Genomic DNA, 18012 nt, shown 5'->3' with positions numbered 1-18012 from the left:
GGGAGCCCGCGGGCGCGCTCCCCGCCTAGTCTTCGGCGCCCCAGCCGGTGGCCCTGAGGCGGGTATGAGGCCAAGGCCGGGTGGCCGGGATGGGCGAGGGCAGGGGGGCGGCGAGGGGTGTGTGGATGAATGAGGCGCTCTTGGACTAGGCCGCGCGTTCTGAGAGCGGCCCACGCCTCACCCAGGCACGCTCTGGGGGAAGCCTTTTGCAGAGGCCGGGACGACCAGTGGCCCAATCCACCGAGTGAGATGTTGGGTGGAGGCCCGCTTTGGCAGGGCTGCCGGCCACTCCACGGTAGGAGGCCAGAGGACAGGAGAGGCTCGGCTTGTGCTTCGGCGGCCTGGGCTTTGGCTGGGAACAGGTGTGAGTTAAGCCCCGAGAAGGGAGATCCCTGGTCCTAGGGGTCAGGGATCAAGACGCTGGAATATCACTTCATGAGCAGGGCCTCAGCGTGGCCGCTGGAGGCTCAGCAGGCGCCAGAAGACAGGGACAGTTTTAGTTCCCAGCTTATATCAGGTTAGCAGTCCTCGTGAGTTCAGCTTGCAGTAGTAAAGTGGTATTGATTCTGCAAGGAGGAACTTGGAGCCAGATAAGCAGGGACCTGGAAAGTTTCAATTTGTAAATAAAAAGAGTTCGTGGATTCATTTACGACTAGAAGGAACTGGAGGTAGATTCTGGACCGTGGAGTCGTACTTACGGTGCCAAAGGTGGAAGAGACTTGGTCGGAAAGACCCTGATACTGGTGTGTGTGTTCATCCGGGTGAAAATGGTGCTTGTGGGGAAAATGGGAAGGTTCCAGGTAAGAGGAATGGTTTGGGGGGAGGTGAGCTGGTTGCTGGTAGTACTAGAATGGATTCTCTTTGAGTGTCTTATCTGTGCTCCTGCTTCTGAATGCTTTCATTCTTGTAACCATGTATCAGATTAAGAAAGAAAGTGTTTTGTGAACAGTATGGATGGAAGATTGGCAGCTAAATTTTAAGTTTATTTTTGTTTAAGTTTATTTTTGATTTATGGTGCCACATATTTTTAGATTAATCTTTCCAGGACTTCTTAGGAGTGACTGCCTTGACAGCTATCAGAATCAGATCTACTTCTAGAACTTTTTACATTTTTGTTGAAAAAGTGGATTTAGCTCCGTGTTGGTTTTGGATTGGTATATACAGTATGTTTTATTCTTAATTTGTTACTCAGTAGTGTATTTTGTGTGATGAAATGTGCTTTTGGTTAATGGGGAGTATAAAAAATTTTGTTTATATGTATGTTTGTTTTGACATTTCAGATGCCCCCCAAAAAGGGAGGTGATGGAATTAAACCACCCCCAATCATTGGAAGATTTGGAACCTCCTTGAAAATTGGTATTGTTGGATTGCCAAATGTTGGGTAGGTGAATGTTGGGCTTTTCTGTTTTTCCTCTTGTAAATATTTTGGGTCTTGTTGTAGGAAAGGGAACTCATGTGGTAATTAAAACTTAAATTGAAGAAAAGAAGCTGGGAAGCTGGAATATTAATGTTGCAAAACAAGGTTTTCATTTGGATGTATTTTATTTTTGGTCTTCTACATGGATACTGTGTTGAAACTTGAATTACTTCTGTTGTTTGTTTTGCTAAACTAGAGAAAGAAGCAATGAGAAGTGAAACATTAAGTTGAACCAGATCAGCTCTGTTTGCTTGAGATACTATTGGGAGACACTCAGTATTGAATTTAAGTGGAATTGAAGCAGTTTAAATTTGATTTTTATGCTCTCTGGCTATGTAGGGTACCTACCTAGGCTGGCTATAATAGGATACTTTGGGAATTAGTTCTAAAAGCCCCAGTATAAAGTTGATTAGATTCTTGGGAGATCGGGGGTCAGATGGCTTAAGTTTTACTGGACAAGAAAGTAACAATTTTGAGTTTAATATTGGAAGTTGCTAGATAAAAGGGTATCTGTTATCAAGTGGCTAAATCTGAAAGGTACCAGAGCAAAACTTTGAGTTTTGTAATGTTTAAAATTAAAATGAATCATTTATTTGCAAATAAGGCAGTAGTGGGAAATACATGTAGAGCTTGTTATATAACCCACACATGTGCAGTTTAGATGTTTAGTCTACTTTTTTCATTATTTGTCCTTCTATTTTAATACCTTTTACTAACCTTAAAATATAAAATGTTTCAAAAGTGATTACGGTGTACTAATGGTAAGAGATCCAATATGGATTTATTAAGGCGATTGGATATATATATATATTTTTAAAGATTTTATTTATTTATTTGAGAGAGAGAGAGAATGAGAGAGAGCACATGAGAGGGGGGAGGGTCAGAGGGAGAAGCAGACTCCCCGTCGAGCAGGGAGCCCGATGCGGGACTCGATCCAGGAACTCCGGGATCATGACCTGAGCCGAAGGCAGTCAGTCGCCCAACCAACGGAGCCACCCAGGCGCCCGCGATTGGATATATTTTGGCATGTGCTTTTCGATTGGTGGCAAGTAGGATAACTATGTTTTTTCATGTGTTCCTTGGAGTCCCTGTCCTAGAGATTTTGTAGTGAATGAGGCATGGGATGGCCAAGTATGGCAGTTCTTAAATTCTTGTGATGTAAAACGTGAGCAAGTGTGGCTGTCCTAATTTCATTCTTTCCTGGAGCTGGAGAGGTTTGCATTTTGAAGGGGTTTCCTGCTGTGATATAGGCGGCTTGCAAAGTAAGACTAAATAGAGAGTGGAAATGTAAGCAAAACAAATAATTAAGCAAAGTACTGTAGGGTGTTGTCAATAAAATTGTAAGCAAGATATGATCATTATGTTGTGAGCTTTATTTCACTAGTAAGACAGTTTTTGGATATCAACATCTCTTATTTTAAAATCACTGTAGTCAGTGCAGCTGACTTTAAATGGGACTACTTTAAACTGAGACAACTTAAGAATGTTCTTATATGAACATTTTGGCCGTAGAACATAGTATAATCAGTGTATATGAAAACAACCTGAAAATATATTATCCAGTAAAAATGTGCTATTTATGCTTTATTTTTTTATTTTTTTATTTTTAAAAGGTTTTATTTATTTATTGGAGAGAGAGAATGAGAGAGAGAGAGCACGGGAGGGAGGAGGGTCAAAGGGAGAAGGAGACTCCCCACTGAGCAGTGAGCCCGATGTGGACTGGTCCTGGGACTCCAGGATCATGACCTGACCCCAAGGTAGTCACTTAACCAACTGAGCCACCCAGGTGCCCCTCTGCTTTTAAATTAAATACCCATCCCATTATCCTCCCCCCCCCATTTTATTGAGGTACACTTTACAAATAGTAAAATTTTCTTGTTTTAATAATGTTCGGTTTGATTTTTGGCAGTTGTGTTTGTGAACACTCCTTTTTGTAAGGTGATCTTACATTACCTAACTGTATCAGATAGGGTTCTTTAGGGTTCTTTGTAAGAACCTAAACAAGTTCTGGCTGTTTTAAACAGAAAAAAGAGAGTTATTGGAAGGATATAATTGAAGGACAACCTGAACAGCAGACCTCAGGAAGGACAGGAACTGGGGTAATGCTGATAGAGATGCATCCTTATGGAGCTCAGCCATATGAACTGAGCGTTTCTTATCTCCTGCTACCTCTCAGTGATTCACATTACTGTGTAGAGAAGTCTGACTGGACATATCTACCTCTGGATAGGTCTACAAGAGATAGTTTGGGTACGGGGTGGTTCTTTAAAAGATGGCCTGCTGATCAAAATAAGGACATTTGGTACAGAAACCATCTAAAGAATGTCATGATTTTTGGAGAACTGGACAAATAAGATTTTCTTTTTAACATATATGAGGCTGATTACTTAAAGACTTAAAGGTAATGTTTATGGCTAATAATAGCTGATACTTATCAAACACTTATATATGACAGTTACTATTTTGAGTGCTTTATATGCATTATCTAATTTAATTAGCTCTTTAACACCCCCCACCCCCTCCAATTAGAAATTAAATTTCTTGAAGGCAAGGATTGTATTGTTTATTGTTATATTTCTAGCACTTAGAATTTTTTTTTTAAGATTTATTTATTTATTTGAGAGAGAATGCCAGCGGGAAGAGGGGCAGAGGGGGAGAATCCTCAAGCAGACTCTCTGCTGAGTGAGAACCCAACATGGGGCTCGATTCCAGGACCTTGAGATCATGACCTGAGCCAAAATCAAGAGTCAGATGCTTAACCCAGGTGCCCCCAGGTTCTCATAACACTTAGAATTTTTAGGAATTTGTTAGGCACTCAGGAATTATTTATGAATGGGGTAGTTTTTTCCCCCTCGATGTAGTGTGTAGGCTTAATGATAAGGACGCATGTTTTAATGGCTGCTTTTAATGAAGTCAAAACAATACCAAACCCAAGAATATGAAGATTTGGTTTCTGGATTTGTTTTGCCTTTTTTTTTTTTTTAAGATTTTATTTATTTATTTGAGAGAGAGAAAGCTAGAGAGATCACAGAGGGAGAGGGAGAAGCGGACTCACCATTGACTGAGCAGAGAACCCGATGTGGGGCTTGATCCCAGGACCCTGAGATCATGACCTGAGCTGAAGGCAGCCACTTAACTGACTGAGCCACCAAGGCACCCCTACTTTTTTTTTTTTTTAAACCTCAGTGACCCTTTATAAATTAGCTCCTCTTGGGTCAGTGTAGTATTGTGGTTGTGAGGCTTGGAGGCTTTGGGGAGAAACTTCCTTTTTAATTTTTTTTTAAAGATTTATTTATTTTAGAGAGAAAGGGAGAGAGAGAGTGCAAGCGAATGAGTGGGGGCAGAGGGAGAGAGAGAATCCAAGCAAACTTCCTCTTGAGCATGGAGCCCATCTTGGGACTTGATCCCAGGACCCTGAGATCATGACGTAAGTGGAAGTCAGGAGTCAGATGCTTAACTGACTGAGCCATCCAGGTGCCCCAGAAACTACCTTTTTTTAAAAGAACAGTTTTAGGTTCACAGCAGAAATAAGGGGAAGGCAGATTTTTTAAAAATTTTTTTTAAATTTAAATTCAGTTAGCCAACATATAGTACATCATTAATTTCAAGATGTAGTGTTCAGTAATTCATCAGTTGCATGTAACACCCAGTGCTCATCACATCATGTGCCCTCCTTAATGCCCATCAGCCTCCTTAATACCCCATCCCCCCCAGAGAGATTCCTTATGTATCCCCTGCCCTCACACATGCACAGCCTTTCCCTATTGTCAACATTTTCCCACCAGAGTGTTACATTTGTTACAACTGAACCTGCATTGACACATCATTATCAGCCAAAGTCCATAGAGTACAATCTTGGCATTGTACCTTCCATGGGTTTAGACAAATGCATATTGACATGTATCTACCATTATAGTATGATACAGAGTAATTTCACACTGATGTAAAAATGCTCTGTGCTTTGCCTATTCACCTACCCTCCCCCAACCATTAATCTTCTCATTATCTCCATAATTTTGCCTTTTCTAGAATGTCATATAGTTGGAATCTTATAGTATGTAGCCTTTTCAGATTGGCTTCTTTCACTTAGTAATATGCATTAAAGTTTCCCCATGTTTTTTCATGGTTAAATAGCTTATTTCTTTTTAGTGCTGAATAATATTCCATTTCTGGATATGCTATAGTTTATCTATTCACCAACTGAAGGATATTTTGATTGCTTCCAAGTTTTGGCAGTTATGAATAAAACTGCTATAAATATCCATGTGCAGGTTTTTGTGCAGACATAAATTTTCAGCTCCTTTGGATAAACACCAAGGAGCACAATTGCTGAATTATATGGTAAGAGTATGTTTAGTTTTATAAGAAACTTCTGAAGTGGTTGTATCATTTTACATTTTCACCAGCAGTCAATGAGAGTTTCTGTTGCTCCACATCCTCACCAGCATTTGGTGTTGTCAGTGTTCTGGATTTTGGCCATTCTAATAGGTGTGTAATGGTATCCCATTATTATTTTAATTTGCATTTCCCTGATGACATATAATGTGAAGCATCTTTCATATGCTTATTTGCCATCTGTGTATCTTCTTATTGAGGTATTTATTAAAATCTTTGGTCTTTTTTTAAAAATCAGGTTTTTTTTTTTTTAAGATTTTATTTATTTAGTTGAGAGATTAGCGAGAGGAGATGGGGAAGAGGGAGAAGCAGGCTTCTTGCAGAGCAGGGAGCCCCACGTGGGCTCAATCCCAGGACCCTGGGATCATGAACTGAGCTGAAGGCAGACGCGTAACCGACTGAGCTACCCAGGTGCCCCTGTTTGTTTACTTATTGTGGAGTTTTAAGAGTTCTTCATATATTTTGGATAACAATTCTTTATCAGATGTGTCTTTTGCAAATATTTTCTCCCAGTCTGGCTTGTCTTCTCATTTTCTTGACATTGTCTTTCGCAGAGCAGAATTTTTTAATTTAGGAGTACATGGGTGGCTCAGTTGGTTATGCATCAGCCTTTGGCTTGGGTCATGATCTTGGGGTCCTGGGATCCAGCCCTGTGTCCGGCTCTGCGCTCAGCAGGTAGTCTGCTTGTGTCTCTCCTTCTACCCCTCCTGCTCATGCTGCCCCTCTCTCTCTTAAATAAATGAATAAAATCTTAAAAAAAAAAAAGTTTTTAATTTCAGTGAAGTCCAGCTTCTCTATTTATGGCTCATACCTTTAGTTTTGTATCTGCAAAGTCATCACCATACCCAAAGTCATCTATGTTTTCTTCTATCCTTTAGAAGTTTTGTAGTTTTGTGTTTTATATTTAGGTCTGTGATTCATTTTCAGTTAATTTTTGTGAAGGGTGTAAGATCCGTATCTAGATTTGTTTTTGTTTTTGTTTTTTGCATGTGGATGTCCAGTTGTTCCAGCACTGTTTCTTCAAAAGATTATTTTTGCTCCATTGTAATTGCCTTTGTTTGAGAAACTGTATTTTGATATTCCAGACTTTACTGTGTCATGAGATAGCTCTTCTGGTTGCTGTCACTGCATGAGATGGGTTTGTCTAATGTTTTCTTTTGATTAAATTCAGGTTATGCATTTTGGGGTTCAGAAGTGACATGTACTTCTTAGTACATCATATCAGGAAGCACATGATGTTGATTTGTCCTATTACTAGTGATGTTAACTTTGATCAATTGTCTGAGGTGTCTGACAAATTCCTTCCCTGAAAGGGTTACTGTATTTCCCATTTCAATGAATAAATATCTTGTGGGAGATACTTTGAAGTTCTGTAAATAGTATTTTCTTATATGTTTGCCCCTAGTATTGGCATGTATTAATGATTCTTGCTTGAAATAGTTATTGTAGGGGTGCCTGGGTGGCTCAGTTGGTTAAGCGACTGCCTTCGGCTCAGGTCATGATCCCGGAGTCCCGGGATCGAGTCCCGCATCGGGCTCCCTGCTCGGCAGGGAGTCTGCTTCTCCCTCTGACCTTCCTCCCTCTCATGCTCTCTGTCTCTCAAATAAATAAATAAAATCTTTAAAAAAAAAAAAAAGAAATAGTTATTGTAGTGTTTATCAAAAGGTGATTTTAAAGATTCCTTTGTGCTTTTACATTTATAGTAGGAACAATTTATAGAAGGAATAATAGAAATTCTGTTGGCTTGAATTCTTTTGTAAAGAAGAGCTCCCCAGTCTGGGTGGCTCAGTCGGTTGGGCACCTGCCTTCGGCTCAGGTCAAGATCCCGGGTCCTGGGATTGAGCCCCACTCTCCTGCTAATCGGGGAGTCTGCTTCTCCCTCTCCCTTTGCCACTCCCCCTGCTTGTGCTCTCTCTCTCTGTTAAATAAATAAAATCTTAAAGAAAAAAAGAGAAGAGCTCCCCATTTTTCATGTATTTGATTATAATTTGTTTATATCAGGATTGGATTCCTAGTTTATTCTGTTGGTTATAATCTATTACTATTATTACTTATTTTGTTGTTCAAATTGCCCATATTTGGCCATCGGGAACCTTCCTGTTCACTCATATTCCTTTTGTTAGGTTCTCTATATTTTGAGTACTTTCTACTTTTTTGTACCACAGTATGTTCCAGGCTATTTGTACTTTTCTCTGCTCCAGCCTTGGGATACACAAAATTTTGTGTATACATAGGTTTTCATCTCTCTTGTATACTTAGCAGTGAAACTTCTGCCTTGTATGGTGACCTTATGTTTAACTCTTTGAGGAACTGCATTAACTGTTTTTCAAAGCAACTGTGCTATTTTACATTCCCACCAACAGTGTATGTGAGTTCCAGTTTCTCTACCTTCCCACCAATACTTGTTACTATCTTTTTTATTATAGCCAAGGTGTGAAGTATATCTTATTGTGGTTTTGAATTGCATTTCCTTGATGCCTAATAATATTGAGCATATTTTCATGTGGTTGTTATACATTCATTTTTTAAAGATTTTCACTGGGGGGAATTCCATGGACAGTTTTTCTTTTTGCATTTTGAAGTTACCTTCCATTTTCTTCTAGCTTTCCAATGAGAAAACTATTGTCATTCTTAATCTTGGTTTCTCTGTACATAATGTCTTGTTTTTTCCTTTAGTTGCTTTTAAAATTTTCTCTACTACTGGTGTTCAGCAATTTGATTATCGTGTGCTTTGGTGTGATTTTCCTTATGCTACTTTTGCTTGGTGTTTGTTGAGATTTTAGGTTTGTGAGTTTATGATATTCATTAAATTTGTAAAGTATTTGGCCAGTATTTCTTCAAATGCTCCCATCCCCTCTTCCCCTTCCTCTCCTTTTGGGACTCTTATTTTAAGTGGGTTAGTTATCTAGATAGTATTCCACTGAGGCTCTGGTTTTTTTCCTCCAATCTTTTTTTTTTCCACTATGCTTCATTTGGTAGTTTCTGTTGCTCTGTCTTCATGTTCCTTGATCTTTTTTTCTGCAGTGTCTAATTGGGAGCTAATCATATTCAGTGTGTTTTTCAATTTCATTTTATTTCAAATGTATTTTCCATACAATAGTTCTGTCTGCATAGTTTTCATATCTTTAATTTCACTCCTCATTGTCTTCATATTTTCCTTTATGTCCTTCAGAAAATTCTAAAAAAATTTGTAACATTTACTTTAGGGCCTTATCTGCTAATTCTGTTATCTCTATCATTACCTGATTTGTTTGTATTTATTGGCTTTTATCCTGATTTTGGTCTATATTTACCTTCTTTGCATGCCTTGTCGTTTTTGTGGGATTCCAGACATTGGATTTTATGTTAAGTGCTGCATTTTATAGTATTCCTTTAAAGAGTGTTCAACTATGTTCTGGCATTTAGTTATTTGTGTATCATTTTGATTATTTTGAGGTTTGCTATTATGTTTTCTTATGATGAATTCATAATAGTTTTTGCTCTGGTGTTACTTTAGCCCTCATATAAGATTCAACTTTTTTGAGGACTCTGCCCAAGTTCCCTTATATTGTATGATCTCTCTACTCTGGCTGGTAGGACTGTGCACTATTCCAAGCTCTTTGTGAGCCTGAGAATTGTTCACTCTCTTGCTTCTGAGTGGCCCCCCCCACCCCCGGCCTTTTGGAGACTGAATTAACTCATGTACAAATCATTACTTAGCCATAGTCTTGAGGACACCTTTTGCTGATCTCCAGAGCCCTCCCTCTGTGCAGCTCCTTCCTTTCCATTACTTGGCCCTATAAATTCTAGCTGGTTTGGCCTCCTCAAACTCTCATCTCCTTCTCTTTAACTTGGCAGGACTGCCAGGTTCTGTTGGTTCTCCCTCCCTGTGCTGTGGCTTTGAAATTACTTTTAGGCAGTCAGCTGGGGTAGTTGTAGAGCTTAGTTCATTTGTTGTTCTCTTAGGGAACACAGGGCTGTGCTACATACTGTCCTCTGTCTGAAAACTGTTATTTCATGTTTTGTGTAGTTTTACAGCTCTTTATGGCAGGAGGGCAGTCCCATAGTAGAAGGGAAAGCAAAACTCCCCAGTACCATTTTAAATGAACTTCAGTCTTGTTGGATACTTGTCAGCATTCCAGTGTTTCTCAATTCAAATTTGATGTTTTTTCATGCTATGAACTTTTAAAAAATTATGGTAAGAAACACAATATAAAAGTTACCCTTTAAATATTCTTAAGTGTACAGTTCAGTAGTTTTAACTGTATTCACATTGTTAGGTAACACATCTCTAGAACTTTTTCATCTTGCAGATCTGGAACTCTCTACCCATTGAACAATTTCCCATTTCTTCCTCTCCCTAGCCCCTGTCAACCATCATTCTCCTTTCTGTTTACATAATTTTTGACTCCTCTAGATATCTCATATAAGTGGAATCATATAGTATTTGTCCTTTTGTGACTTGGTTATTTCACTCAGCACCGAGCGTGGGGACAGTGCCCTCAAAGTTTATCTGTGTTTTACCATGTGACAGGATTTCCCTTTTGAAGGCCAAAAAGTATTCTGTTATATGTATATACCACATTTTCTTTATCCATACATCTGTTGATAGACATTTGGGTTGCTTCCACCTCTTGGCTATTGTGAATAATGCTGCAGTGAACATGGGTGTACAAATACCTCTTTGAGATCCTGTTTTTAATTTTGTATAATACCCTGAAGTGGGGTTTCTGGATATGATAATTCTACTTTTAGTGTTTCGAGAAACCTCCTTACTGTCTTCCGTGGTGGCTGCACTGTTTTATATTCCATCAGCAGTGTACCAGAGTTCTAGTTTCTCTGTGTCCTGCCCAACACTTGTTATTTTCTGTTTTCTTTCTTTCTTTCTTTTTTAAGATTTTATTTATTTGACAGAGAGAGACAGCGAGAGAGGGAATACAAGCAGGGGGAGTGGGAGAGGGAGAAGCAGGCTTCCCGCGGAGCAGGGAGCCCGATGCGGGGCTCGATGCGGGGCTCGATCCCAGAACCCTGGGATCATGACCTGAGCCCAAGGCAGACGCTTAACCAGCTGAGCCACCCAGGTGCCCCTTATTTTCTGTTTTTTTGATGGTAACCATCCTAATGGATGTGAGGTGATATTTTATTGTACTACTGATTTGCATTTTCCTGATAATAAGTGATGTTGAGCATCTTTTCAGATGCTTATTGACCGTTTGTTTATCTTCTTTAGAGAAATGTTTATTTAGGTCCTTTGTTCACGTATGTGACTTTTAAAGGTTACTTTTGTTGTTGTTGAGTTATAGTTCTTTATCCTAATATTCTGGATATTAACCCCTTATCAGACATATGATTTACAATTATTTTTTCCCATTATATAGATTGTCTTTTCACTCTGTTGTTTCCTTCCTTTTTTGCTTCTAGGAGTATTACAGTTTTAGGTCCTACATTTAGGTCCTTGATCTATTTTGAGTTAATTTTTGTATATGGTGTAAGGTAAGGATCCAACTTTATTCTTTTGCATGTGGCTGTCCAGTTTTCTCAACACCATTTGTTGAAGAGACAGTCTTTTCCCCATTTTCTGGTCTTGGCACTCTTGTTGAAGATCATTCAACCATATATGTGAGCGTTTATTTCTGAGCTCTCTATTCTATTCCACTGATCTCTATGTCTATCTTTATGTTAGTTCCACACTGTAGCTTTGTAATTTTTTTTTTTTTTTTAAAGAGAGACAGTGCGAGAGGGAACACAAGCAGGTGGAGTGGAAAAGGGAGAAGCAGGCTTCCCGCTGAGCAGAGAGCCTGATGCGGGGCTCGATCCCAGGACCCTGGGATCATCACCTGAGCCGAAGGCAGACGCTTAATGACTGGAGGTGCCCCTGTAATATGTTTTGATATCAGAAATCATGCATGGACTTTTGGAAAGAATACCATGGAGGTGAAGTATCCTCCTAGCATCATATTAAGGAATATACAATATCAACACAACTTATTACTGGTGATACTAAACTTGATCATTGATTAAGGTGGCCTCTGCCAGATTTCTTCATTGTAAAAGTAACTTTTTTTCCTTTCCATACTCTATTAATTAGAAGCAAGTCACTAAGTCCAACCCACACTCAAAGAGTGGGGAATGAAGCTCCACCTTCAAAAGGAGAAGTATCAAAAAATTTGTGGACATTTGTTAAGACCATCCACAATAATTAATTAATATTATAGGGGAAAGATAATTTGAGGCTATTCAAATATCCTCTTTCTCTTTAAAGTTTCCCTGACTGGGGCGCCTGAGTGGCTCAGTTGGTTGAACACCAGCTCTTGATTTCCGTTCAGGTCATGAGCTCAGTGTTGTTGGGAGCGGAGCCCTGTGTTGGGCTCCCTACTCAGTGCGGAATCCACTTGGTGGGATTCTCTCCCTCTCCCTTGGCCCCTCTGCCCATGTGCGTGAGCACATGCTCTCTCTCTCTCTCAAATAAATAAATCTTTTTTTCTAAAGATTTTTATTTATTTGAGAGAGAGAGAGAGAGTGTGCACACACACTGGTGTGGAAGAGGAGGGACAGAGGGAGAGGCAGAAGCAGGCTCCCATTGAGCAGGGAGCCCGACGTGGGGCTTGATTCCTGTACTCCAGGATCATGCCCGGGACTCCAGGATCCTGAGCCTAAGGCAGACGCTTAACCCACTGAGCCACCCGGTCGCCCCTTTTCTTTCTTTTTTTTAAAGCACTTCCTCTATGACACTATAAGATGTTTCAGGCTATTATTTTTTTCCTGTCCCAGCCTTGTTTCCAGGGATCCCGGTTTCTTTTATTGGAGAATGGTATTTAGAAACTAAGATCTGACTCTAGGTATGATTTTTGGTGCTGGAATGTTACTGGTTTTAGGCCCTCTCACCTGATAGAGTTAGGAAATATATGTGGTTATACTAACCCATGTATACATACATTGGTATTCATTTCTGTCATCCCTGTTTATTTCTTTTACCTAACAGATACTTTTTTAACAGTTTAGTGAAACAACATTCTACTTTTTTCCATGTTTTAGATGTTTGTTTTATAAATGGTTAATTTGGAATGCTGTGGGATTTGCATTGGCATCCTGACTTCCCAATACATATTGTAATTTTGCATAAGGTTTTAGATAAGACATCTTTTCGGTCAGGTTTACTTATTACAGTAAAACATGTAATTTCAAAATATTTAGGTCCTAAATGGAGAGAGGCATTCATTAAGTCTAGTCACTTTTTTCTTTTTAATGCTATCATTGCTGAAATAATATTTATGTAAGCCCATTCTTTCATAAGAAAAATTCTTATAATTTTGAATCTTTCTCCTATTTTGAAGCTTTTTAAAAAAATATTTTATTTATTTTATTTGACACAGAGAGAAAGCACAAGCAGGGGGAACAGCAGGCAGAGGCAGAGGGAGAAGCAGGCTTCCCACTGAGCAGGGAGCCAGATGTTGGGCTCGATCCCAGGACTCTGGGATCATGACTGAGCCGAAGGCAGATGCTTAATCCACTTAGCCACCCAGGTGCCCTCCTATTTTGAAGCTTTAATAATAACCTTAAGGGATCTAAATATGTCTGTGTTTGTATGTGTGTATGTGTGTAAAATCCTCACAAAAAGCCTTATGGGTTTTAACACTCTAGACATAGGCCAAAACTTTTAAATTCATAAGGCTTTCCTTTAATAGATTTGAATAGATCAAAATGTCTTAACTCGCCACTGAAGCCTATAGTAATAATCCTTAGAAATTTTTCCTTTTTCTTGTTCCTTATTTCATTTTACTTTTTTGTATTTATAACTCTTGGAAGGTACAAATGACTTAGACTTTATGAAATTTAAAATCCATGACCAAGATGAGATATTTTATATAAGTGGAGATTTGTCTTCCAAGTTTAGTTTGGCTGTACGTAAGAATTTTTTCAGTCTAAGAGATAATGGGACTTTCTTTTGCTATCTTTTTCTCTATGTTTTAAGGGATAACTTTCTCCCTTTAGTATAAAACATTTTTGTTAAGGTAGACAGTCAAAAATACTATCTTAGTGATAGCCATAAATTTGAAAACAAGTCCATAAATCCTCTCTGGCCTTTTTATATTGTAATTAGTATGACTGTAATAATAACAATGAGCAATTTTTAAACTACAATACAAAAAAAAATTTTTGTCCCTACCAAAAAGGCGCAAGTGTTCTATATATGTTTGGATTAATTAACATATTTACATTTTACTTTAAGTACCTTTATTGTAACATTATTTTGTAATATTTTCGTTGTAGATATAAAATATTTTAGTTAAATTTTAGATAAATAAGGACTGATGGGTTATTCTGGCAACCAGTTTATTTTTTTGTGTGGAGGGAAGTAAAGGTACAGGGGAGTGGGCCAATTTATGTCACCATTTACTTAAGCACATTTTGTAGTTTTCCCTCTTGGGAGAAATATCCTCAGGTGAGAACTGGCCATGTTCTTGAGGTCTAAGACTCCCCTGGAGGCTTTGCTGGGTTCTCTGCCCTCCAGCATTAGCTTTCCATGAGTGTAACGCCTGGATTCTTGGCCTCCTTCCTCTGTCTTGAATGGGCAAATGTTCCCAGGGTCAAAGTGGTCAACAGATCACTTCTTTGAGATTTTTTTCCATTTCCAGATTTCTAGCCTCTTCAAATAGATGTTTTCGTATTGTGCATTTACATGGCTTTTCTAGTTCTGGGTAAGAGTTCTAGTCTGCTGTGAGTGTGCATCTCACCCAGAAACAGAATTTCTGCCTTCTCCCAATTGACTTTTTGAAGAAATCTGGTTGTTTGTCTTATAGAATTTTCCAAAGTCTGAATTTTGTTGATTGCTTCTCTGTGGTGTCATTTAATATATTCTTCTTTCCTATTTCCTATAAAGTGGTGGTAATATCCAAAGGCTTGTTTAGATTAGTATCAGATAATTTTTGATCAGATAATTTTTATGTTAATACTTGAAAGGTGTTGTATATACTTCTTTTCTTCTGTTAGGAGGCACTCTATTTCTTGTGGTTTTTTTTTTCTTTTTCTTTTTGCAGTATTAACTGTCATTGGTGATCATTACCCAGATCCATTAATTTCTTAGGGGTTGCAAAATGGTAGTATTCTAAGTTTCTTATTCTTTCCTCATTTATTGGCTAGAATATGTCCGTAAGATAATCTCCTCTTAATCAAGTATTTGTTACTCTAAAAGTACTGTTCATATAGGAAATAAGTGCTTTACTTAATCTTCAAAAGAATCAGTCACCCTAGCATCCTTAAAAGGTGGCCAGAGAGGGCTTCTTTTGGTTTGGTTTTGTTGCGGATTATTGACAACTCGTGGATAAAAAGTTATTTGATTTGTTATAGTTATCATTAGCTGTTCTTATTGATGCCCAGATTGATCTATTTTTGGCTATTCAAGTTGGCTTTAGAGTCCTTTAGACTTTGTGATCTTTCATAGCTTCCTTCTTTTCTGTGGGAAAAATTGAGACTTATCTTCACATTTCTGGTCCCAGACCTAGAACTAGCCATTTCTCCAAGGAGTCCTGGTTATTTCTTTTTTATTCATTTATTTGAGAGAGAGAGAGAGAGAGAGAGATAGCGAGAGAGCAGAGCGGGAGGCAGGTAGAGGGAGAGGGAGAAGCTGGGCTGAATGCGGGGCTCCATCCCAGGACCCTGAGATCATGACCTGAGCCGAAGGCAGATGCTTAACTGACTGAGCCACCCAGGTGCCCAGTCCTGGTTATTTTTAAAGGACACGGTATTTAAAGATCATAATCTGAATGTGAGTTCTCTTTTTAAAAAATTATCTGCCTTATTATATATGTTAATTTTAAAAATTGTATTGAGCTTCAGAATCTTTTTGAAAGTAGGTGGACTAGAACTTTATAAATACACAGAAGAACTTTATAAATATACAGATTATTTTAAATTAAGTACTGTGACACTTACCTTAACAGGATTGAAATTAAAAGCTAGCTTTATAGAAAGCAGTGATTTCGGTGCACCTGACTGGCCTATTCGGAAGAGCATGTGACTCTTGATCTCGGTGTTGTGAATTTGAGCCCTACATTGGGTATAGAGATTACTTTAAAATAAAACCTTAAAAAAAAAAAAGAAAGTAGTGATTTCTTTTTAATTTTCATTCCTAGAATTCTGGGATTGTTACCAGACTCTGAGAGATTGCCAGTATAAATTCTACAACAGTCAATATTACTTAGTGAGTTGTTAGCTGAGTCAGAATGCAGCGTTGGTCCAAAACATGACTTTACATATGCAACACGTGAGATATTTTCAAAATACTGGTACTTACACCAGGTCTGGAAAGAGGCCTGGTAATGCACGTCTTTATGTTCTTAGCTAATTATGTTATAGGCAGGCATTTAAAAGCTACTGATTTGGCTAATGGTGCTCTAAGTAACCAGTAATGATTTCATGTGGCTATTTAGCAAGCGTTTCTTCTTTATTAAAAAATGTTTAGTCTGAATGTGACATAAGAATAATATTTAAAGACCTAAAGGCAGGTACAAGTTAAACCTGTCTTGTTGCCAAAATATACTTCTCACCAGTAGTATTTAAATAAGCCTTGATTGTTGCCTTTTGTTCATAACTCTCTTTTAAGAGTCTCAGAGTTTTTTGTTTTTGTTTTTTTTTTGTTTTTAAAGATTTTATTTATTTATTTGACAGAGAGAGATACAGTGAGAGAGGGAACACAAGCAGGGGGATTGGGAGAGGGAGAAGCAGGCTTCCCGCCGAGCAGGGAGCCCGATGCGGGGCTCGATCCCTGGACTCTGGGACCATGACCTGAGCTGAAGGCAGACACATAACGACTGAGCCACCCAGGCGCCCCATGCTTTTGTTTTTTTTTTTAAAGGGGTTACTTCTTTGGTTAAAAGTTCAGATGAGCTAATTGTAGTATCAATTTCTTCCTATAGGCTTAGGTCACATTTTTTTTTTATATATATATATATTTTGAAGATTTTATTATTTATTTGACAGAGGGAGATACAGTGAGAGAGGGAACACAAGCAGGGTGAGTGGGAGAGGGAGAAGCCGGCTTCCCACCGAGCAGGGAGCCCGACCCGGGGCTCGATCCCAGGACCCTGGGATCATGACCTGAGCCAAAGGCAGACGCTTAATGACTGAGCCACCCAGGCGCCCCAGTAATTTTCATTTTAAGTCCTCATGTATGCTACCGTCCTATTTCTGGAGCAAGAAAATTCACTATAGTGAATTCTCTGCTGTCCGTATTAGTGATGGAATTGGAAAATAGTGTAGAATAGATCAACAAACCTTTAAAAATACCATTTTGTTTTGGATTTTGCTCTGTGATTTTTGACACTGTAATGATCATATTTTAGAAATGTAGCTGGGGGTGCCTGGGTGGCTCAGTTGGTTAAGCATCCGACTCTTGATCCCAGCTCAGATCTTGATCTCAGTGTTGTGAGTTCAAGCCCTGCATTGGGCTCCACACCTAGTGTGGAGCCTACTTAAAAAAAAAAAAAAGAAAAGAAATGTAGCTAGTGTTAATACGAGAGTTGGCATTCTCTGAGCATGTATTACCTGGTAAGAATCAGATAATTAGAACATTAGAAACAATTTATTATTATTTTAAATATTTTATTTATTTATTTATTTATTTATTTGAGAGAGAGAGACCGAGATAGCGAGAGAGAGCACAAGTAGGGAGGAGAGAGGGACACCTGGGTGGCCCAGTCGGTTAAGCGTCTGCCTTCGGCTCAGGTCATGATCCCTGGGTCCTGGGATCGAGTCCTACATTGGGCTCCTTGCTCACCAGGGAGCCTTCTTCTCCCTCTGCCTACAGCTCCCCCTGCTTGTGCTCTTTCTCTCTCTCTGACAAATAAATAAAATCTTAAAAAAAAAAAAGTAGGGAGGAGAGGCAGAAGCAGCTGAACAGGGAGCCAGACTCTGGGCTTGATCCCAGAACCCTGGGATCATGACCTGAGCTGAAGGCAGATACTTAACCAACTGAGCCACTCAGGTGCCTTGACAATTTATTATTAATAGATCTTTTTTTTTTTTTTAAGATTTTATTTATTTATTTGACAGAGACAGAGATAGCGAGAGCAGGAACACAAGCAGGGGGAGTGGGAGAGAGAGAAACAGGCTTCCTGCCGGGCAGGGAGCCTGATGTGGGACTCAATCCCAGGACCCTGGGATCATGACCTCAGCTGAAGGCAGACGCTTAAAGACTGAGCCACCCAGGCGCCCAATAGATC

General features: G+C 39.1%; 1 protein-coding gene across 2 annotated transcripts in view; it reads left to right on the top strand.

The window, feature by feature from the left end:
• Positions 1-18012, top strand: part of OLA1 (Obg like ATPase 1) — a 192844-nt gene that overhangs the window by 175 nt on the left and 174657 nt on the right. Inside the window, exons 1-2 of one of the 2 annotated variants that reach the window (XM_021702986.2) lie at positions 3-62; positions 1281-1381. In XM_021702986.2, the coding sequence (XP_021558661.1) occupies positions 1281-1381 (101 nt within the window). In that variant the 5' untranslated portion in view covers positions 3-62. Of the gene's footprint in view, positions 1-2; positions 63-1280; positions 1382-18012 lie in introns of those variants that run through there. The other variant, XM_021702985.1, reaches the window with a different exon arrangement.

Source organism: Neomonachus schauinslandi, chromosome 3 (assembly GCF_002201575.2).
Source record: "Neomonachus schauinslandi chromosome 3, ASM220157v2, whole genome shotgun sequence".
In the NCBI taxonomy this organism is placed as follows: domain Eukaryota; kingdom Metazoa; phylum Chordata; class Mammalia; order Carnivora; family Phocidae; genus Neomonachus; species Neomonachus schauinslandi.
This window is presented reverse-complemented; position numbering and strand designations above follow the sequence as displayed.